This window comes from Vipera berus (genome assembly GCF_964194415.1).
Source record: "Vipera berus genome assembly, chromosome: W".
In the NCBI taxonomy this organism is placed as follows: domain Eukaryota; kingdom Metazoa; phylum Chordata; class Lepidosauria; order Squamata; family Viperidae; genus Vipera; species Vipera berus.
The window spans coordinates 68,497,244-68,520,456 of record NC_138210.1 but is presented as its reverse complement, the minus strand read 5'-3'; the positions used below and the strand labels follow the sequence as shown (position 1 = coordinate 68,520,456).

The following is a 23,213-nucleotide window of genomic DNA, read 5'->3' as shown; positions in this document are numbered from 1 at the left end:
GCTATAGGTAGCTATAAACACCCCAAAGTCTCTGCACTTTGTGAACAGAATAATGGATAGACTTGTTCATTGGCCTCATCCAGCAGAATTCATATTATTTTATATTTTATATTATTTTCCTTCGGGATACATAGTCCAGAATTTACAAACTCATAGTGGTTGCACATGAGGCTAAGAGGGGTTGTAAAGGTGGACAGCCAATGTAGAATTAGAATTAGAATTCTTTATTGGCCAAGGAATAGACAAGTAGATGAAGGCTATGCTGGCTGGAGAATTCTGGGAGTTGAAGTCCACCTATCTTCAAGTTGCCAAGACTGAAAAACACTGTTAGAATAATAAATTTTGTCTGTGTGTACATGGCTTTATTTCTGTCTTTAATAGAGACTAATCTTGCCAGATTACATCTGGGACTCTTCCACTGTGTAAGTCAGTTCCTGGATTGGAGTTAAATGACTGGACAGCGTAAATTTACAGCTGATCCTATGTGAAACCTGAAACAAGGATGTGCAAAATATTTGGACCTCAAAACCTCCCAAGTTCAAAATTGCCATTTCAAGTATCCCAAACATGTAACACGACCCAGGTGCTTTGAGAATTTCCTTCTGAGGTCAGAAGAAAATTTAATTCTAAGATTGAAACCAAACTTAGCAGTTTCATATCTTCTGACTGCTCCGAGCCCTGATGCCGGGCTGCTTTTATGTGGGTAGTTGTGGAAAATTGCTACGTCGCCTCAGTGAATGCCTTTGTGTCTTGATGCAATGTTAAAAGTTATCATTGTAATTACGAAGCATCAGAAGCTTTTCTCCATTAAATTAAAGAAAAATTAAAGAAAAACCTTTATATCATTTTTTCTGGGCTCGGAAAGTTAAAAAAGATGTGCAGATTTTAAAAAATATATTAAGGAAACTACCTAGAGGAAATATATGGATTGAAAAAGAGTTTAGTTGCTTTCTTGGCTCTGTAATCTGTTGGCTCAGTGACCCAAAGGGATTATGTGTTTAAGGAAGTTGGAAAGACTTCCTTTAAATCCTTAGTCTGGGTCTGGGACAATAGGTATAGCTCAATACTGCCCCCTAAAGCCCTGATCAATTAACTCCATACAAAGAGGTATAAATAAAGGAAAATCGGTTTTTGTATTCCTCTCAAATCTTCCCTATAAGGATGTATAAGTGTGAGAGATGGGCACTAAGAGTGGCTGATCGAATAAGAATTGACACCTTTGGACTGTGGTGCTGGCGTAAATTATTGCACACACCATGGACAGCCAGATTAGGGGCTCAATTGTGGTCATAACTCTGGCGCCCTTGTCTGGTCTATCTTGAAGAAATGACAATGATTGAGCAGTTAAAAACAAAAAGCCATAACTATTCTGGCTCTTAGACTGTTAAACCGTGATTGACTATTGCAGTGTCCAATGTTGTGGACATCCAACCGAATGGTATAATACACTAAACCATGATTTAATCTACAGCTTACTTGGTTGTTGGTCTGAAGTTGACCTTGGAGTTAACCAGTGCTTTTTTTGTAAAAGAAAAAGGTGCCGGAACTCACACATGTCATACAACCCGCCTTGCCTACCCTACAAGGTTCCATCCAAAAAAGGTGCCGGAACTCCGTTCTGAGCGTTCTATGAGAAAAAAAGCCCTGGAGTTAACCAACAACCAACAACCAAGTAAGCAATACCCCAGTCAAGAAATTGCCCAAGACCCATTGGTAAACAGCCCATCCATAGAATCCCTAAGACCACCTGAAACGTCTGCAAGAAAACAAGCAAACTCAGAGAACTCCAAGGTCCCCCTCATTTTAACCCTGAGCTACAAATATTCTCCTTCACTGAAAATTATGCTTAGCTGGCCAAACGCCTGCCAACCACATTTAACACACCATTCAACTTCCTGTTTCTGCAACTATTTGCTATGATGGTTTTTTTTATTTTTTTTTAAATTTTAATTCCATTTATATCCCGCCCTTCTCCGAAGACTCAGGGCGGCTTACAGATGTTCCTCCATCTGTCCTGTTTACTCTTTTCATTTCTTCTTTTTTATCGTTGTAGGATGAGACATGCGGCAAATAAATTTGACAAATAAAATTATTTTATTTTGTACATTATAAAAATATTTTAGCAGAAATCGATGCAATTTTTCAGCACAATCATCTCGTCTGCTCTACTACTGCTGCGTCATATATGTGATGCTATATCAGTGGTGGGATTCAAATACGTGAACAACCAGTTGTGTGTGTGGATGTCACTTCTGGAAGTCTTCTGGGCCTGGGGCTACAAAAAATTAGCTACCAGTTCTGCCAAAGTGGTGCAAACTGGCTGAATCCCACCACTGGGGTATATGCATAATCTTTTGTCATGTTTATGTAGTGTATATTGAGGTGATTACCCTTTTGAGAGCTGAGCGCAATGAAATTTCATTTTAATGTGTGCCAATTAGTGTACATTTAAAGCAGGGGTCTTCAAACTCGGCCCTTTTATGACTCATGGACTTCAACTCCCAGAATTCCTCAGCCAGTGTGCCTGACTGAGGAATTCTGGGAGTTGAAGTCCATGAGTCATAAAAGGGCCGAGTTTGAAGACCCATGATTTAAAGTGACAATAACGTTTCTATTCTGTTCCATTCCAATTATTCCATTCCATTCTTATAAAAGGCCTATTTTTCTTCCTTGTAACACAACAACAAGGAGAAAACTGAGGGAGAAATAAAAGAAAACGTGTTTTTTTTATTTTTAAACCAGCCAATTAAAATGCGGCTCTGAGCTCTGGGCGAGCATTAATTAGCGGAAGGCGGGGACGCTGCACCCGCGGTTTTTTTTGATAGACGTCAATTGGATTCTAGGAGTGACGCTGCGCGGAGCATTGACCAATGGGCTTGGAGAATTCATTTACGTCAGTCGCTAAGAGCTACGTCAACACTTCCCCTCTTTAATATGAGACCCCTTTGATATTATTGGTAGTTCGATAGCAGCCTATGACAATGCAGTTAAAATGATTGAAGGGAATTCTAGCCATAGATACAGCTAGCATTGGATATGGGTGGGACTAAAAAGAACTGCCGACCAGGGAAATCACTGCAGCTGAGGGAAACAGTTAATATGATAGTCCCGTGGTCTAATCTCACAGCGAGCTGAGTGACAGCACATATAGCCTATCCTGTCTTGGAGCCTCCCTCCTTCCTCTTCCCTCCTCTCAGTCTTATCGAACCAGCTTACTTCGTCTTCCCCCAGCCCATCTTCGCTGTGCGCTGATTGACTTGGCGCTTGATCGGTGGCCAATGAGCGCGCCCGGGGTAGAAGACTCACATCCTAAGAGAGCGGACGAGTGGTGAAAAAGAGTGGGCGGAGCTCCCGACAGACCCGGCTGCGCGGCGCAGAGGGCAGGTGGGGCGCCATTTTGTGAGGCGTTCGGAGCGCGAATGAAGCGAGCGTAGCTGTGAGAGAGAGGGAGAAGCGGTGTACGGTTGCAAAATTATACATTTAGATAAGCAAGGCGGCAGTGTGCTGGATCTGGGGCCTCCCGGTGAGTTCGTTGCCTGAAGAAAAACGCCTGAGGGAAGAGTGGCGACGGTTCTTTTTTTTTCCCCCGCTTGTGGGGGAGGGGAGTTCGCATAATGGTATTGCCCACACGCCCCCTCAGTTTTGGGCCTCCGCGGTGGTTTTTTCCCTGGCCGGTCTTCTGGACTCGCGCCTCTTCCTCCATTCCCCCCCCATGCAATTTATTGGTATCGTCCAAGCCGATGAGTATTTGGTTACTTTGGGAGAGACCATTATGCTGGGCACAAAGGACGGGGGGGGGTAGAGAAGAAAGACTGCTTTAATGGTTCTCCCATTTTGCGAAAGAGAGGAAAACGTGTGTCCGTCTGCGTGTTTGTGTACGTTATGCGTTTGTGGGGTGGTGAAAAAAAAATATTCGCGTATGGAAGTTATATTGTCTGAAATGTATAAAACGCGTAAGGTGCGCGCGCAGATCCCATTCGCAGGTATGGCTGCTGGATTAGGCAGGGAACACAGTGTGGATGGTGCCTGGCCTGACTATTATTGGTGTTCAGGGCCGCTTTTATTCATCTAATCCGGATTGACAGTCTAGGTCTAGGAAAACAAGATGCCAAATGCCTCAGCAGGTGGGAACAGCAACCTGAATCTCAGGAAACTTAAGCACTGACAAATCCAGGTAATCCTCGGATGGGAGACCACCAGGAGATCCCAGGGTTGTAAAACTGACTTTAAAAAAAAAACCTTAGAAGAAGGTAGTGGCAGACAGTCACCATGTTTGTAAAAAAACAAAAACCTAGATATTTCTTGGTAAGGCAATATGAATTTATTACCGTTATCAAATTGTGACTTTGGCAGATTTTTTTTTTTAAAGCACTTACACGCTAACTAGGCTGCAAGGCTGACTTGTGGATGGTAAAATGCCTAAAAGCAATCCGAATTCGTATACTATGTTGTATAGCTATCTAATGCGTTGGTTGGAGCAATAAAAATAGATACTATTTCATGTATTACTATCCTAGACATTTTAAGGATTTGGCACTTTGGTAATGCATGTTCGTTTTGAAACAAGTATATTAGCATTTTTAGGAGTATAAATGTATTAAGTGTAAACAAATGCAGTTGCCTTTCCTATGAATTTGCTCCCACTTAACAAAAAATAGTAATTTTTTTTTTAAAAAGATAAGTTTTCCATGCTGATTTCTATAAGTGACACAAGCTTCTGAAAGGCCTTTGTATTTTTAGCAAAGGCAAGTTTTCTGAATTACTCAGCTATTTTTTTTTATAGAAAGGGATTGTGCTGTATTTGCCAACTAAAATGATGCAACTGTTAATGCATTTCTTTGTTGAACTTGTGCTTAATGTTTTAAACTTACCTGATCCAGTTCACACCAGTGTCAGATTTAGGAGGAGGTGTGCAATTTTTTGAAAACCAGTCGACGGGTGGAATATTTTGCACCCTGCTATTCTGCCGCTTTGCTTGCAGTTAAAGTTTGGGAAGCAGTTTGTATTGCAGGCTTATTGATTAGTCTCATGTTGAAAGCCACAATCCCTTCTTTTTGTTCTTGTTTCATAATAAGACAGTGTCTTGGCAAGAAAGCCATGTCAATACTTTTCAAACTATGGTTGTAGATGGCCCAGATACAAGAATTCTGCTTGTGTTAACACAGCTCTAGGTTACCTTGCTACCAATCCGGTTATGGAAGTTGGAACATAGGAGGTAGAACCGTAATGCAATAACCTAAGAACAGTCTGGGTACACTGTGTACAGGTAGTCCTCGGCTTAAAGCCATGTGTTTAGTGACCATTCAAAGTTGCAACAGCACTGAAAATGTCTTACAGTACAATCATTGCAGCATTTCCATGGTCACATGACCAAAATTTGTACACTTGGCAACTGGCATATAGTTATGATGGTGTCCCAGGGTCGTGTGATCCCCTTTTGCAACCTTCTTACAAGCAAAGTCAATGGGGGAAGCCAGATTCACTCTAACTGGGTTACCAACTTGACAACTGGGTTACCTTCCTTGCCACATTTGTTAAGTGAATAATTGTAGTTATTAAGTGATTGTTAAGTGAATCTCGCTTCTTCATTGACTTTGCTTGTCAGAAGGTCTCAAAATAGGATCACATGACCGCCGGGACACTGTGACCGTCATAAATATGAACCAATTGGCAAGCATCTGAATTTTCATCCTGTCATCTTGGGGATGCTGAAACTGTTGTAAGTATGAAAATCAGTCCTAAGTCACTTTTCTTAGTGACGTCGTAACTGAACGGTCACTAAACAAACTGTTGTAAGTCGAGGACTTCCTGTACACCCTTTTGCAATTTTTGAAGTTAATTTTTTGCCTAGCTTTCTGTAACCAAAACCTATCTGTCCCAACGGTCAGGAAAGATCCCACTGCCGCACACAACTTGAATTGGTCAACAGCTTGTGTAAGCTGATCTGGAAAAGCTTTTTTGATCATCTGAGTAGAGACTTAGGTTTACTTACACATTACTCTTTCCAAAATGGCTTGTTCTTAAAGCTTGCACCTTGCTGCATTTGGAATCGCATTGATCATTTGCAAGATAGGCTGTTTCTCCCCCAGAGAAAACAGCACTGAGGAGATGTCAGGGAAAAGCGAAATTAATAATTTAAGTGGGTAAGAATGACAACATAGATAGGTGACTTCTCTACCCCAATTACCTGGCATTTGAGTGGTTGGTGAGTGGGAAGGTAGATAAAAGGGGGCGGGGTGTGTGTGTGCGCTGACATCTGAATTCTAGAAATTTCTATTGCTTGGGACTTTTACCATTGTAATGAGAAGCTAGCAGAAGACCAGTGCATGCCCTTTTCGTATAGACCTCGTTTCTGTTCCCTTGATTCTATTCTCTCTCTGTCTCTGTCTCTGTCTCTCTCTCTCTTTCTCTCTCTCTCTCTCTCTCTCTCTCTCTCTCTCTCTCTCTCTCTCTCTGTGTGTGTGTGTGTGTGTGTGTGTGTGTAAGTAAAAGGTGCACATGCTCAGTTTTCCTCAACTTTGCTTTAGAGATCTGTATGAGCTACCTATCACAAGCTTGCAGGTAACTTTGAAGTCGTCCAGCACGACTCTCATTGGCAACAGAAAGAAATGGCAAGATCAAGGTAGCACTTTAATCACACCTGAGCGGCTGCTGTGAGCTTGGGGTAGCCACATGGGACTAGAAGCTGGTGTTCTCTGGGGTGGGGGAAACTGGGAGATGTGGGCAAAGTTTCTGGGGTATCCTGACTCATCCTGTCCCTTCTCCTTTCACAGGGCAGCAAGGAGAAAACCCCCAACCCTTCCTTCACTGGCGCTCAGCTTGTTTTTTGTTTTATTTTTATTTTTTTAAACCCCTACCCAACCCACTACACGCACACCCCCTCCCACTGTCTCAGTACAAGTTATTTTAATAAAATGGTGCCTTTGTGGCCCAGTGTTGCTTTGCACTCAAGCAAAAACAAAAAAAAACTGGATTGAAAAATGTAATTTTGGGAGGGAAAAATCACCTTTTTTTTCCCCCCCTGCAGCAGCTGGGTTAGAGGAAGAAACTTTTAGCCTCGTAAGAGCTGGCCTGCCTTAGGCATTTTTAGAATGAAATGGTGTTCAAAAGGGCTTGGATTATTTTCTGCCAGGAACTCTCCTCTGCCAGGTTTTGCCGTGGCTGGAATGAGAGCTTGAAAGTGGGGGGGAAAAAGGACAGAAAAAGAAAAAAAAAATCGTTATTGACTTTGACCTTTTTACACCTCCCGTTTTTCTAATCTGGGCTATTTTTATTTTTGTTTTTTTACAGTGAGATTTTTTTGATCTTCAGCTACAGTAAGTTATTCCAATTTTTTTCCATTTTTTTCCTGCCTTTCCACTGATTTCCTTTTTATCGTTGTTACTAGTTAACGTATTGATATTATTGCTGCAATAATGGTGGTGACTGTGACTATGATGATGTGTTGCTGATGGTGATGATTTAAAAAAAATGCTGATTTTTAACCAGATGAAAATGGAGTTTTTCTGAATGATCCTAACTGACTCTGGGCTTTTAACCCCTTGGGGGGGGAAAAACACAAGGTTTTTAAAACTTTTTTTTTTTTAAATGGATTGATCACGTTAACTCTTTTTTTTCCCCTCCCTCACTGATCGCCTGGCTGCCAAGAACAGACTCTGATACCTCTCCAGAATTTACTTGAACAACTCAGGAAGTTCCTACGCTTTTTTATTTTTTTTTATTTTTAATTTTTAATATTTTATTTCTATTCGATTTTTCAATTGTTGCTGCACTATATCTGTGGTGCTGATCACTCTCTAGCAGTGATGGCCTCTCCTTGGTCAGATGCCCAATTTGGCCCTTCATGCCCTCTCAGTTCCCATCCTGGTCTTCCCCTCTACACCATCCCTCCCCCTTACAAGCGCCGTCATGGATGCCCAGTCTGGAGTAACAGAGGCAGCTACCAGCGGAGCCTTGCATGGAGCAGGGGCATACCCATCTTGGCTGATGGTAAGGGGCTGCGTTGGCTTCATTCCAGGCCATCCCCTCTTAAAGGTCTTGCTTGAAGTGTGAGGGCGCTATTCAAAACCTGGCATTGAAAATATGTAAAATGTCCTTTCGGGAGCATTATGGAACAGCAGGCTGGTAGACTTGTGACTTACAACTCTTAAAACTCTTGGTTTGGTGGTTGTTCAAAGTTACAACCACACTGAAAAAAGTGGCTTACGACCGTTTTTCACGCTTGTGACCATTGCAGCATCCCCGTGGTCGCATGATCAACATTCAGGCTTCTTGGCAACTGGCATGTATTTATGATAGTTGCATTGTCCTGGGGTCAGGTGATCACCATTTGTAACCTCCCCAGCCAGCTTCTGACAAGTCAATGAGGGATACCAGGTTCACTTAATGATTGCATGATTCACTTAACTGCAGTGGTTCACTTAACAACTGTGGCAGAAAGGGTCATAAAATGAGGCAGAACTCAACAAGTGCCTTGCTTAGCGACAAATTTTGGGCTCCATTGTGATCGTAAGTTAAGGATTACCTGTAATGTGTAGATCTAGCTGCTAACAGAGATGATTGATCTTGGGAAAAGACAAATATATTGAAGATCAGTGGACTCTAGAACTGGATTAAATGGTCTCCCATTTTTTTTAAAAAAAATCATTAGTTCAGAGTTGTTTAGGGTACAAATTTCTTGGAATTTCATAGCACATAGCTATAAAATAATGCAATTGCAGTCCCCGAGATTTTCTAAATACTTGGAAATATTACAAAATGCACTAATTATCTGCTGTAATATACATAAAGCTAAAAGAGAAGGAAATATAGAAGCAATTAAGGCTCTCAATTTGGGAAGTTGTGTAATAAACAATAAATGTAATGTTAACCAATATACTGTGGGAAATGTGATAGACTTGCTAGTTTCAGAATGCAAGAAATCTATAATGTAATACAAGGTTCCAAACTTGGCAACGTTAAAACTTGTGGGATTCAACTCCCAGAATTCCTCAGCCAGCCATGCTGGCTAGTGAATTCTGGGAGTTGAAGTCCACAAGTCTTAATGTTGCCAAATTTGGAAACCCCTGACGTAGAAAACAAAATTCTATAGGAACTCCGTGGATGCTCTGACTAGTCACAAACAGTGAATCAGTTATGCTTGTCCTTTCTTTGGGAAAGACATCTTAAAATGTTATAATCTTAACAATAGGACATTATTGGAAGAACAGGTAGATTTTTTCTAAATGGGCCTATATCTTTTCCATCATCTTCATTGACCAGTGGTAGAGGCTTTTTAGCATAAGGGGTACTTGTTAACAATTTCTGTAATAAACCTGCAAAACATTTAGCTTCTAATATTGTTTTCATGGATTCAGTTTTACAATAGTTGGGGGATTACTACTACTTTCTTGGACAAATGGAATCACAGTGACTAGCTGCTTAAAAGTTTTGCTTAGTGGCCAAACTCATTTGCTCTGTATCTTGTGAAGAGAGGCTGCAGAAAATGGGTTTTTTTTATTTTTGAGAAGTTAAAACTTCTTTGGGAAGTTAAACAGAAGGTCTATATCATCCCAGAATGTAGTATTTAAATTAAAGGGTTTAAACTATAGGAAGGCAGATTCTGATTTTTTTTAAAAAATTCCATTTGTATCCCGCCCTTCTCCGAAGACTCAGGGCGGCTTACAAGCTTAGCAGTAGCCTTCATTCTATGTATATGCCTGCTTATTAGGGCTTTCACACACCCCCTCAAGCGGCATTATTACAAAGTCAGCTTAATTGCCCCCAACAATCTGGGTCCTCATTTTACCTACCTCAGAAGGATGGAAGGCTGAGTCAACCTTGAGCCTGGTGGGATGCGAACCTGCACTAATTGCAGGCAGCTGGTGTTACTTAAGGAGGCATTAGCCCACTGCTCCACCAAGGCTCTTGAACGTATTAACAGATTGGCATGTTCAGCATTGTCATGTATGGGGACAGAAATTACCTGTTATTTTTCCCCCATTCAAAATGTTTGGCTCCCTGAGCAGAATTTCTTGTCTCTTGTGTATAGAGTCTACATCAGTCACTGGACATCTATAAAGTAGTCACTCTTCTCTAAGTCTGATCTACTCTACAATCTTCAGTAAAACCTGGAGGTGGAACTGCCACATAGGTCTCCTTGAAGTCCTAGAGAAAAGGCAAGAGGTAGACCCCCACAAATAAATAATGCGAAAAGACTTTTCCCCATAAAGAAACAGTTCCCACCACTTGAGGTTGCCTAGGATTTTAATTCATCTTACAGATTTTTGCCAGGCTGACCCAAGGCTTAGCTAAATTTGCAGTGAGGCCTGCTTTGAAGGAAGAGGTGGGTTTCTCTTTCCTACCTCAATTAGAATTCCGGCAGAAATGAAAATAACATTCCACCTGTGCCTTTGCAGAAACTGAAGAGAAATACAGGGTTTTTTTGTTGTTTTTTTTAACAGAAGAAGGGAGGTGTAGTTTTCTTTTCATTGGAGGGATGAGAACGTGGTTTCTTTGAAGCACAAGATACGGAGTGGAGGAGAGAGAGGCCTTAAGTGGATTTATTTAATCCCGTCTACATATGGGTGAAATCAAAGCTGTGGTTCAATGTTTAGGGATAAGTCAGAGGCAGCAAAGAGAAAAAGAGCCTTTGTCAAATGGACTAGCCACAGGGTTCAAATGAAAATGCTGGCAACGAAAGTTCTTCCTACTTTTAATCTTGTTTCACTTGTCCTTGTGCTCTTGACCTTAGTTCCTGTGGGGTGTACACCTGCATTAAATGTGCCTCTGTCCACTCCATCTGGATAGATAGCTGTGTGTGCTCATTAGCTGGGACCGAGAGTTTGGACCGGCAGAGAATGTGCAGTCCTCTGGGAACCTGGTTGCAGAAAAAGGTTGGCGACCTCAGCAACCAAAGCCGAGCCTTCCATCCTCCACTTTGTCCTGCCCTTAAAAGTTGAGAGTCTTGGCAAACCGATGCTGCCTTTGCATTTTATTGTCGATTCTGCCCTATAAGCCAGAGGTCCCTAACCTTTCGGGCAGCAGGGACCGGTTCCGTGGAGAGGTGTTTCCGTGGACCGGAGGGGGCTTGGTTTTGTGTGCTGCTTCCATCCCACGGATGAGGCTTTTTTTGTTTGTGCGGACCAGTTGCTGGCATGCCGCAGCCCTGTACTGGTCCGCAGGCCAGGGGTTGGGGACCACTGCTGTAAGCAGCTTGAGGGGAAAGGGAATACAATATATGGATAAAGAAAGTGCCTCTCTAGGCCCTTGCCAAAATTAGACTGCAACCAGATATGCCTCCCCTGAGGTTGCACAAGAGTGAAGTTCCAGCAGTCATTTGCTTGGGTGGCTTCCCAAAATCCTATAAAATACATTCTTTCCCGTTAGTGCATAAAAGGGACGTACAGGTATTTGAATTCCAAAACAAGAAGGTACGTGTCTTTGCATCCGCACAGTCTTGTCAGCGGCACCTTAAAGAGGCCGCTCGCTTTTTCTGATCTTCACAGCTTCTGCACGTAACCAGAAGCCAAAGCTTTCAAAGTGCAACTATGGATGTGACAGTGAACATGGCCGTGTACAAAGCAACCAGTGCAGCACCCTCCTGACACATAGCCTAAATCTGTGGACAGAAACTTGCGATAATTAGCTCCTGCGTGTAAATCTTCCCTAATTTGGATTTGGATTGCAGTCTTTTTAGAATTCCTGGCAAAATGTCCTTCCTTCCATTGAAGATGGAGGTTAGAACGTGCCGCCCTGAAGATGTTAGGCACATTTCATTTATAGATTCATCTCAATTTTAAGAAGAAATCAGGGAAGATTGACCCTTGATAATAAGGAGTACTTAATTGCTTCTGAACTGAACTCTGCTGGGCTTCTTGCATTTATCTTACCTACGCCATTGCTTGTATTGACAAAAGCATATATTAAAATGGCAGATTGTGTTTTCCTGACAATGCTGCTGGGAGCAGATCTAAGGTAGGAGTAAAGTTGGCATTGTTTAAAAGATGCTTGATGCTGGGAAAAAAATGGAAATGAAAGCAGTTTGAGCTGACTTGTGCTGAAGGCCATTGCATCTTTTAGACAAAATTATTTTGGTCTGTCCGATTCTCATGCATCTGTTTTCGGAGCTAGTGGACTATGGTAGGCTAATGGTAAAAAATATCTCCCTTTTCCTTAATTCTCTTAATTTTTGTTTTTCAGGAAAGTTTTTTTTTCTCTCTCCAAGTGTTGTTAACGTGTTTTTTTTTATTTATTGCCGAAATATCCCTAGGAGGATGAATCTTGAGGTTTCCCAGTACGCCTCACGCTGGTAGCTTTTCATTCTGAGAAAGTGGTACTTGGCAGATGAACGCCCCCAAAAAGATGTGTGCATTTGTACTTTTCTTTGCAGTTGGTTATACATGTGAAAGCTGTGAAATCTTGACTGTCGTTTTCCTTTTGCTGACCATCTTTTTCTCCCTTTGCCTGGCCGGGGCAGCAAGGTTAGCGTTTTCTGCTCTCGTGGGCGAGCTATGGCCAGCAACGTCACCAACAAGACAGATCCCCGTTCCCTAAATTCCCGTGTCTTCATCGGAAACCTCAATACCCTCGTGGTCAAGAAATCTGACGTGGAAGCCATCTTCTCCAAGTACGGCAAGATTGTGGGTTGCTCCGTGCACAAGGGCTTTGCGTTTGTGCAGTATGTGAATGAGCGCAACGCCCGCTCTGCAGTAGCGGGAGAGGATGGCAGGATGATAGCCGGCCAGGTTCTTGGTAAGTAGCCGACTTCCCAGGTTGGCTCTTCTGTTCTTCATCCCAGTGAAATTGCTGGTGCGGTTCTTCTAGCCGAGGGGTAGGCAACCTCGGCTCTTTTATGACTCGTGGACTTCAACTCCCAGAATTCCAGAGTCAGCATAGAGGTTGCCTACCCCTGTTCTAGCCTTTCCCTTTTGCCTTGTTCAACAGCCCAGCTGTTCCCTGTGTAAACAACATATGTATTGCAGCCTTTTTTTCCCCCCTGTTACGAGATTTCTGGTATTGTAGGAATAGAAAATGGTGAGTGAAAAAAAAAGGTGCAAGCAGTTAAATTAAATATTGGAGAGGGGAGTAGTTTCAACCGTCCTACGGAGTAGATTTCTGATCTGATCGGGCTGACAAACCAGACACAGAAAGCAGATTTGACGATGCAGAACTCTTTATCTAAACGGAGATATTATTCTTGGCCTGTCTTTGTCTTGATCTGGAGGACAAGAGGATAAATTCAAAGAACGGGCAGTGTTCTACTTTGATTTACATCTTTCCTGGAAACAGAGAAAAGCACGCACATACGGCTTTTTTTTTTTAAGGTCTTGCTTCACTGAGACAACGCTTAAGAACGGTGGACTTTGTCTGAAACCAAATTACTAAAATCTCATCACCACCAGAACACAGATTAATTCCTTGCCTGGCTATTTACCGTTCCGCAAAATAAGCCCACAAGTAGCTCACAGGTGTTTTCAGATCATCTGGCCTGCCACGTTTGACATATTAAAATAAATAAAGTTGGAAACAGAAGAAATTCATGGTTTTCCCCCTTTCAAGAAAAACTCCCTCCCCACTTCCCAACAGTTGTTGGGACTTATTAATGTCAGATACAAAAACATACTCTAGTTCAGACATGCTCAAGCCTTGCTGAAGAGGATTTTTTTTCCCATTCTTTTCAGAAGACAACATTGTTTTTCCTGCCAGCAGAAGACAATATTGCTGTTATTTTTCCCTGCTCAATATCCCAACACCTCCCTCCCCCCCCCCCAGGAAGGTTTTTAAGCCTATTTTCTCACCACCTGCTTAGCCAGTTGCTTCTGAAAGATGATAGACATAACATTCAGAGGCTCAAGTTGACCTACTGTTTTCTTCAGCGACAAAGGGCGTTTTCTATGTAAACTGAGCCTCTAAATATTGTGTTTACTAGCACGCTACACAGCAGATCCTCCTCCTGCTAAGTAAGCAGGTCTTTCAGCCCCAAACTGCCCTTGCTTTTTATGTGATAAGCCATAGCTTGCAAGAAAGTACGGCTAGTGCTCGACTTACGACCATAATTGAGCCGGAACTTCTGTTGTTAAGTGAGACATTTGTTGTTAAATGAGTTTTGCCTCATTTTACAATCTTGCCAACTGTTGTTAATTGAACAGTTAAACCGGAGGCGTCAAAACTGCCAGCCCGCAGGCCGGAGGCGTCACCCGGAAGCTGTGCCTACCCCAGCTCCAGCAACCGGGGGGGGGGGGAGTTGTGATACATCGCAACACGTCACGCGAGTTTGAGGCCCCTGAGTTAAATTGTTAAGTGATGCACTGCAGTTATTAAGTCAGCTACGTGGTTGTTAAGTGAATCTGGCTTCCCCATTGACTTTGCTGGTCGCCAAAGGGGGATCACATGACCCAAGGGACACTGCAAGCGTCCTAAGTATGAGTCAGTTACCAAGCGTTGGAATTTTGATCATGTGACCACGGGGATGCCGCAACGCTTGTGTGAAAAAACAAGTCATGAGTCACTTTTTTCATTGCCGTTGTAACTTGGAATGGTCACTAAGTGAACTGTTGTACATCGAGGACTACCTGTATTTGTTTCTCCGCTCCATGACTGCTTTCGGATGGCAGACCTGTCGGCCTGTATAGCTTCCAGATGGTTCACCTCTCGGCTCCCATTTTAGGCAGCGTGTCAAGGATATGAACTGGGTGTCGTGCCTCCACACGGAAGGAGATGTTTGCAGGCCTGCTGCTAGGCGCTGTGTTAGGAAGATGTTAGGCGCTCTCTTCATTGGATGCTAGACTTAGATGAGCCATGGTCGCACAGTGGTTAGAAGGCAGTACCGCAGGCTAATTCACTGCTGACTTCTGGGAGTTCCGATTCTGACCGGCTCAAGGTTGACTCGGCCTTCCATCCTTCTGAGGTGGATAACGTGAGGACCCAGATTGTTGGGGGGCAATACGCGGACTCTGTAAAACCGGTTAGACAGGCCTGTAAAGCTCTTACGAAGCGGTATATAAGTCATAAGTACTAGTGCTACTTTAATTTGGATTAGAATCTGTGGCCTCCAAGGCTTTCCCAGTTCTTAAAAATTTACAAACGTTTTAGATAACAGAATGACAAGAGTTGGAAGGGATACTGGAGGTCTTCTAGTCTAACCCCTTGCTCAGTCGGGAGACCTTATACCATGTTGAGACAAATGGCTGTCCAGTCTCTTCTTAAAAACCTCCAATAATAATAATAATAATAATTTTATTTATATACCGCCCTTCTCCCGAAGGACTCAGGGCGGTGAACAGGGCAGATATATAAAAATACAAAAATACAAAAGTTAAAAGAAAATTAAACATATGCCCAACTAAAAACAATAAATACATATATTAAATGTTGGAACACCCACAACTTCTGGAGGCAACTGATTGTTCTGTCAGGGAATTCCTCCTTAGTTTAAGGTTGGGTCTCTCCTTGTTGAGTTTCCATTCACTACTTCTGTTCCCGCCTTCATATAAAGCAACGCTGATCTAATTTACTGATGATACAAGGCCAAGAGTAGTGTGATTAAATTCAGAAAGGAACATGCTTGAAACACTAAATCAAAATCACACGTAGATTTGGGAAGAGCAGTTCATTGTATACATGGAAAAAAGTTCTAGGCATCTGTTGGATGATAATATGCTGAGTAAGAGACAATAATGTGGTTGCTTCAGCATTATCATAAATAGGTTGCCTTAGGAAAAGATTGCTGTCCAGATCAGGAAAAGTACAGTTTTGGCCTGTTCAGTTCTGGGCAGAGTATATTTGAGGTTTTGACTTTGGATCAAGGCTCTATAATTTAAGAAGAGTAGTGGCCACTTAACATAATGTTTTGAAAAGCTGGAATTGTTTTGCTGGGATTGAAGCATGGATTACAAGGGTAACTTCCAATATTTGAAAGGTAGTCAGGCAGAAGATGATGTTGTTAGTTGCAAAGTCGTGTCCGACCCATCGCAACCCCATGGACAACATTCCTCCAGGCCTTCCTCTCCTCTACCATCTTCTGGAGTCCATTTAAGCTCACGCCTACTGCTTCAGTGACTCCATCCAGCCACCTCATTCTCTGTCGTCCCCTTCTTCTCTTGCCCTCAACCTTTCCCAGCGTTAGGCTCTTCTCCAGCGAGTCCTTCCTTCTCATTAGGTGGCCAAAGTATTTGAGATTCAACTTCAGGATCTGGCCTTCTAAAGAGCAGTCAGGGTTGATCTCTAGGACTGACCGGTTTGATCGCCTTGCAGTCCAAGGGACTCGCAGGAGTCTTCTCCAGCACCATAGTCCAAAGGCCTCAATTCTTTGGCGCTCAGCCTTTCTTACGGCCCAACTTTCACAGCCATACATTGCAACTGGGAAAACCACAGCCTTGACTATACACACTTTTGTTGGCAGGGTGACGTATCTGCTTTTTAGTGTGCTGTCTAGATTTGCCATGGCTTTCCTCCCCAGGAGCAAGCGTCTTTTAATTTCTTGGCTGCAGTCCCCATCTGCGGTGATCTTGGAGCCCAGGAAAATAAAATCTGTCATTACCTTCATTTCTTCCCCATCTATTTGCCAGGAATTGAGAGGGCCGGATGCCATGATCTTGGTTTTCTTAATGTTCAGTTTCAACCCAACTTTTTCACTCTCCTTCATTACTCGCAACAAGAGGCTCTTTAGTTCTTCTTCACTTTCTGCCATTAGAGTGGTATCATCTGCATATCTTAGGTTGTTGATATAGGCAGAAGTTAGAGCCAAGTTATTCTCAGCAGAAGAACAATGCAAATGGAAAGCAGATTTGGACTAAACCTTAAAGTATACAACAGCGCCGTTTAAAAGTGGAGCAGAGTCCCGTAGAAGTGGGTGGACTTTTGTGAGACCAGTCTGAAGCTGCCATAGCTAAAGATGAAGCAGGCATGTGACGCAGGGAGGACAAAAAACCCCAAAAAACACACCAGGAATCTTGTTCAGAAGATCCCCTCCGGGAGCTAAGGAAACATGGGAAATATGTCACCAGACAAAGGAAGTTTGTCTGAAATCCCATCAACAGCTCCCAGATGTGTAAAATAAGGCAAGAGTAGCTGCCAGTGTGGGCGAATCAACAACGTAGGGCCTGTCGGAGATAAAAGGGGTCTTGAAGCCCACCCACTCCTTTGCATTCAGAGCTTCCATCCCCCTAGTTAGTGGCTGGCAGCCTAGTTAAGAAGCACTTAAGTGTGAACGGATGTGTGGGCTGGCTGTGTGGGCTGGCGTGAGAAAGAACCAAATGCACAGTGTAACAAATGACGTTTTGCTGTTACTCGAAATTCCCTGGGGGAATGAATGCATTCTGTGTATTCCAAAGAACAGATTGCGCCTCGGTGTTTGAAAGTGATTTGAGTGTCCCTCTCGATATTTCCCAGCCATTGATCAAGGCTGTGTGTTGTCTACTCTAGCCTTGCCTATCTGGAGAACCCAGGTAGGAAGCAGGGGGGGGGGGCTTACAAGACCTGCATGCCTTGACAGGCTGTATGAATGAGTGACCGTAAACTGAATACTTGAGAGCGTGCCTAACACTTTCCTTTTCCAGATACTATAAGAAAAGGCAGCTGGTAGATATCAATACGTTCGGCCAGCCGTCTCCAGTTGTGTAACTTTAATCTCCCAGATTCCTCGGCCATTATCTAGGGGCTTCTGGGAAAAGAGTGTTCTCCTTGGGCGAGAAAAGCTGCATTGCCTGGTACGGCAGAACATCAGTCTCTCCAAGAGCCTGTGGAGATCCTCCGGTTTCAAACTGAGATTCTGTGTCTTGTTCAGATATTAATCTGGCTGCGGAGCCGAAGTTGAACCGGGGTAAAGCTGGGGTGAAGAGATCGGCCACAGAGATGTACGGGTCAGTAGCCGCACCACCTTCTCCGTCCCCTCTAGTCAGGTTGGGACCCTTACGTTTTCATTATTTTTAACTTTTTTCTTTTCTTTTTCTTTTAAAAATTTCTCTGGTTTGGAATGGGCCCTGGAGTGAGCAGTTGGGTGCAAGATGCTGGGTGCAAGATGCAACATCTGACTATGTTTGTAGATGGGGTGTGTGTGTGTGTGCGCGTGCGTGTGTGTGTGTGTCTGCAATCCATGTGACTGTAAGAAACTGCAGTGTGACTTTGATGTATTTGGGCTGATAAAACTGTTGGATCACAGTGCCAAGCAGCAGATGGCTTTTTGAAGTAAGGGGTGGCGGTGGAAGGGTGAATTGGGTGGGACCCTGCTTGCTTTCACTTTTGCATTGTGACTAAACTCTTTCACTTTTGCTATATTGGGCTGTGAGCAGACTCCTCCTGCTGATAAGTTTAACTTTAAAGGATTGTCTGTGATTTCCCCAGCCCTTCGGAAGTGGGGGCTGGGGTCCCCAGCCTCCCTTAGACCTGACCGTGTGTGTTCCGTGCTTTGTCTTTCAGGTCTTCATTTGACCTTGATTATGACTTCCAGCGTGACTATTATGACAGGTATGTGGTGTCAGGTTGCTCTGCTCTGTTTTGTTTTGTTTTTTAAAACTCCGGTGGGTCCACACAGCTCTGAACTGAGATCAGAGCCATAGGAACAAAAATCTTAGGGCTCCATTTACCCCCCCCCCAATCCCAAAGCCTTCAGTGTGGCTCCCAGAAAACTCCCATTGTGGTTGTTGCCCAATTGCACAGGAACCCTAAAAAATTTTGTGTGTGTATGAGAGAGAGAGAGAGAGAGAGAGAGAGAGAGAGAGAGAGAGAGAGAGAGAGAGAGAGACAGCGCGACTGAGAGATTTATCAAACACATGACTGGAGAATACAAATACTGTATTCAATTTTAATTAAAAGTTCATTAGATTTTATCTTAGCCCCACAAAAATTTTTTTTTTGCATTAATACATACCTTCAGGACACAACTCGAAAGAAAGGCTAGATGCAGTTCTTTGCCAAAAAAAAATATTGCACTTCTGACGGGCAATCATACCCTCTTTTCAACATTTCTACTAAAGAGCAGTATGATGTCCCCTGTTTCTAGAGATCGATGTGTATAGCTCATTCTCAGAAGTGTAATTTTTGCCCATTGAGCCATAGCAAGTGTTGTGGCCACTGCCAAAGCTGCAGAGGTGGGAGGGGAGGAAGAAGATGGAGGCAGTGCTTCAAAGGGATGGGTCCTTGGTAGTCCAGGGATAGGCAACCTTGGCTCTTTTATGACTCGTGGACTTCAACTCCCAGAATTCCCGAGCTAGCATGGGAGTCATAAAAGAGCCAAGGTTGCCTACCCCTGCCCTCCTAGTGAGATGTCTGAAATGCTGAATTTCCTGCAGATTCAGCCAAAGGGAAAAGGCGGAGAAAGAACCACAGCTTTGAGGGAGGATATAAATTTAGTGATGAAGTTCTTTTTCTGCTGACATCTTCAGATAGGTTTGAACATCTAGAGCAGGGGTGTCAAACTGCCGGCCCCGAGGGCCGGAAGCCGCACCCACCCCATTGCTTGCAGTGGCAAAACTGTCCCAATAGGTTTGCGCGAGGTCACGGCGTTTGACGTGTCTGATCTAGAGAGATTTGTTGGGATAGATCATTCTGAGTCGGTAGACGGTCTCAGTTGGCACACTTCAGTTTTGTTGTGTTATCAAACCATTCTCTGGAGTGCATAGCTAAAAGTCTACGGAGACACTCAAGTCATCCTAGGTCAGGGGTAGGCAACCTCGGCTCTTTTATGACTCATGGACTTCAAGTCCCAGAATTCCCGAGTCAGCTATGCTATGCTGACTCAGGAATTCTGGGAGTTGAAGTCCATGAGTCATAAAAGAGCCAAGGTTGCCTACCCCTGTCCTAGGTCATGGATCTCCCACAGGTGCTTTTTCAGGAGGCAACTGGACTTTCTTTGTTTTTCCTTGAAGACATTTGCTTCTCATTCAAGAAGCTGCTTCAGCTCTCTGGGGTCTGCTGGGTTTGAGGCAGAGAAGTTTCCTTTTTATTTTATTTTATTATTTTATTTTATTTTATTTTATTTTATTTTATTTTATTTTATTTTATTTTATTTTATTTTATTTTTCACAGTTCCTTTAATATACCACAAAGTAACCAATGAAATATAAACATTTTTTCAAGTATTGTAACATTTGTTATATCAGTAATGCTGTAGGTATTATATATCGCCATACATAAATACATACACGTAAGTTTGGGTGCTGCTCGTCTATTTCCCCTTTCACTGTATCCACCCTCCTCTCTTCCCTCTTCTCTACTTTCTCCCTTTCTCCTTTCTTTCCTACTTCCCTCTTCTTCCTCTCCTCTTTCCCTCACCACTCCCCTCCCGTTTCTCCCCACTTCTCCTCCTGGCAGAGAAATTTCCTGAGGCCTTGCACATACACCCCCTCCCAGTGAAATGTTGCTGTAGAACAGAAGTTTAGAACTAAGGTCGCTGATGGTCGGCATGCCTGCTCCCAAAACCTTAGCTTCAAACTCTAGATCCAATTCATCAGATTCTAATTTATAAAACGACACAGGGAAATTGTTGGAACACAAGCATATTCATTCCACTTAATTCATTAAATGTAAACTTAACGCTCTCATCTTCTTTCCTTTGTTAAGACTCCTCCAGTTACTTTGTATCGTGTATCCAGGCGTGCCCCTTAACTCCCAAACTTTTAGATCGATGGAATTAAATCTCCGGAATCCCTTGTCTTCCAAACTTAGGAAGAAAACGGGTAGCCGATTTAAGAGAAGATTTTGATTAAATGTTTTGGGAGGGAAGGAAGAGGTATAAGAGCAGAGTTTAAGGTATAATAAGAGCTCCATCACTGGAGGTTTTTAAGAAGAGACTGGACAGTCACCTGTCTGAAATGGTACAGGGTCTCCTGCTTGGGCAGGGGGTTGGACTAGAAGACCTCCAAGGTCCCCTTCCGGCTCTTAATTTTGTTTCTACAATAGTTCTGATCGCCACCTTTAGGCGATGGATATATTGGTGTGGGTACCACAGAAAGAGCCGTGCTGTTTTGAAAGCAGCACATAATGCCCTCAATGAGCTTATCTAATTAAAAGAAGGTATTTTTAGAAACCTGAGAAGAGATTTGCTTGTGATGCAGGTTGGTGGATTTGCAAAGCGGTTTTGAAGCTAGATTTCTACCCCCTCCCTTTTTTTTTTTTGGATTCTCCTAGGATGTACAGCTACCAAGCACGAGTGCCCCCTCCGCCCCCCATTGCCAGGGCGGTGGTCCCTTCCAAACGCCAGCGGGTTTCTGGCAATACCTCTCGTAGAGGAAAGAGCGGATTCAACTCGAAGAGCGGGCAGCGGGGATCGTCCTCCAAATCTGGGAAATGTAGGTGTCGGACGTTGAGCAGGGCCTGTAGCAAACGTGACCGGTGTGTGTGTGTGTGCGTGCGTGCGTGGGTGGGTGGGAGGAGGGATTTTGTGTATTATTTAAATTGGGTTATTCGAAAATCTGCCTCTCCTCCGTTTGAATCTGGCTGCCGCCGCGCTGAAACGTTCTGCAATGCCTCTTTGACAAGGGAGGGTGGTTTTTAGGAAAAAAAAAGTGGTGGGGGAAAAAAGATTTTTTTTATCTCCCTTTTATACGTTTCCTTGAGTATTTTCATGCTTATGAATACCCCAGGGTGCTGAAACTTGGCGTTTTCCTTCTGTATTGCAGTGAAAGGAGATGACTTGCAAGCCATTAAGAAGGAACTGACCCAGATTAAGCAGAAAGTGGATTCTCTGCTGGAAAGCCTGGAGAAGATAGAGAAGGATCAAAGTGAGTGGGGGGGGGGAAGACGGGAGGGGAGAGATAAAACTGTCTGGAGAGCTGCGTGGGATGCATGCCAGGAAACGTGGCCTGAAAAATTGGCGTAGAGGGAGAAATAAATTGGGGAATCACAAAAATTCGTGTTTGGATGTGGACAAGTTTATGTCAGAAAGGGGCCAGCAGACAGGTGGAATTTGGGACCTCTTATAGGTACCCGGTGGGCTTCTCTGTTTACAATAGGGCAGGGGTAGGCAACCTTGGCTCTTTTACGACTCGTGGACTTCAACTCCCAGAATCCCTGAGCCAGCGTGGCAACCTCTCCATTTCTCCTCAGCATGGCTGGCTCAGGAATTCTGGGAGTTGAAGTCCACGAGTCGTAAAAGAGCCAAGGTTTTGCCTACCCACTGCGATAGGGCTTTTCGTGCTGTAACACTTAAGAATCCTTCCCGTTAACCTCTTCCGGTCTCCCAAGATAATTCTTAACCCCAACTTTTGTCGGAGGACCTGCCTCCCTGGCATCTTCCGTGCACAAAGGAAAAGCTTTCCACCGCAGCTTTTCAAGCAGAGCGAACTGCGGAAGCTGCTATTTTCCCCCCAAAGCATTGCTAACTATTGGCCCGTGGTTTTTTTTTTGTGGGATGGTTTGGATCGTCTTTCGTAACGGTTAAACCCTTCCTCCGCCCCCCGGCCCCCCCTTTGGGGTTTCCAGCGCTAGGAAATAGGCAAGGACTCCCAAACGGTGGTGAAGCCAAATCCGTCCAGCCTTCTGATTCTCTGCCGCCCCCTCCCTCCCCTCCCCTCCCCAGAACTGAAGAACGACAAGTCGGAGGAAGAGCAGAGCACCACCTCGACTAAGAAAGAAGAGAGCAATGTGAAGATGGAGTCTGAGGCTGGGGCCGACGACTCCGCCGAGGAAGGGGACCTGCTGGACGATGATGACAACGAAGACCGGGGAGACGACCAGGTACGAAGCTGGAGGAAGCAGAGAGCCTCGAGTGAGGATGGCGGCTCTCCCGGTTCGCTAACTCGGCTCTTCTGCCTGTCCCCTTCTCTCTCTCAGTTGGAGTCCATCAAGGGCGACGACAAGGAGCCGGAAGAAGGGGAAGACGACAGAGACAGTGCCAATGGCGAAGATGACTCCTAAGACCCCCGGCATACTTTTCCTCTCTGCTCTTTGGCCCACGCGGCGTTCTTCTGATTGAGCCTCGCGCAGCCCCCCGGGTCTCTCCTCTTTCTCCCCCCATTTGCTGGCTGCTTCCTCACTGCCCTCCTTCCCTCTTTGCAGCCCTGTGTGTTTTACGATGTTGTGTCTTCTGTTGCATCTGCCCCCCTCCTCCTTTTTTTCCACCTCCTTCCCCTTCATCGGCTCCTCTAGTTCCGTTTCAATCCCTTGTAATTTTTCCTCTTTTAATTTTGATACCTCTTTATTGACTTAACAATAAAAAAAGACGTATTGTTTTTAGACGGCTCGTTTGATGTGCGTTGGTGAGAGTGGAGTCTGGGCTGAGGCGGGGGGGGGGGAAG

At 43.9% G+C, this 23,213-nt stretch overlaps 1 protein-coding gene across 8 annotated transcripts; it reads left to right on the top strand.

The window, feature by feature from the left end:
- The first annotated feature begins 3,367 nt into the window (after positions 1-3,367).
- On the top strand, positions 3,368-23,151 carry LOC308675963 (heterogeneous nuclear ribonucleoproteins C1/C2-like). 8 transcript variants are annotated; one of them, XM_081341652.1, is made up of 9 exons: positions 3,368-3,523; positions 7,291-7,316; positions 12,458-12,732; positions 17,765-17,840; positions 18,397-18,444; positions 21,106-21,266; positions 21,597-21,698; positions 22,496-22,653; positions 22,750-23,151. In XM_081341652.1, the coding sequence occupies exons 3-9, from the start codon at positions 12,492-12,494 to the stop codon at positions 22,831-22,833; spliced, it is 870 nt and encodes a 289-aa protein (XP_081197778.1). In that variant the 5' UTR covers positions 3,368-3,523; positions 7,291-7,316; positions 12,458-12,491; the 3' UTR covers positions 22,834-23,151. The 8 variants fall into 8 exon arrangements, with proteins under 8 accessions (XP_081197778.1, XP_081197777.1, XP_081197776.1 ...); XM_081341651.1 differs by having other exon boundaries at positions 17,765-17,879; XM_081341650.1 differs by having other exon boundaries at positions 22,496-23,151.
- The last annotated feature ends 62 nt before the right edge of the window (positions 23,152-23,213 follow it).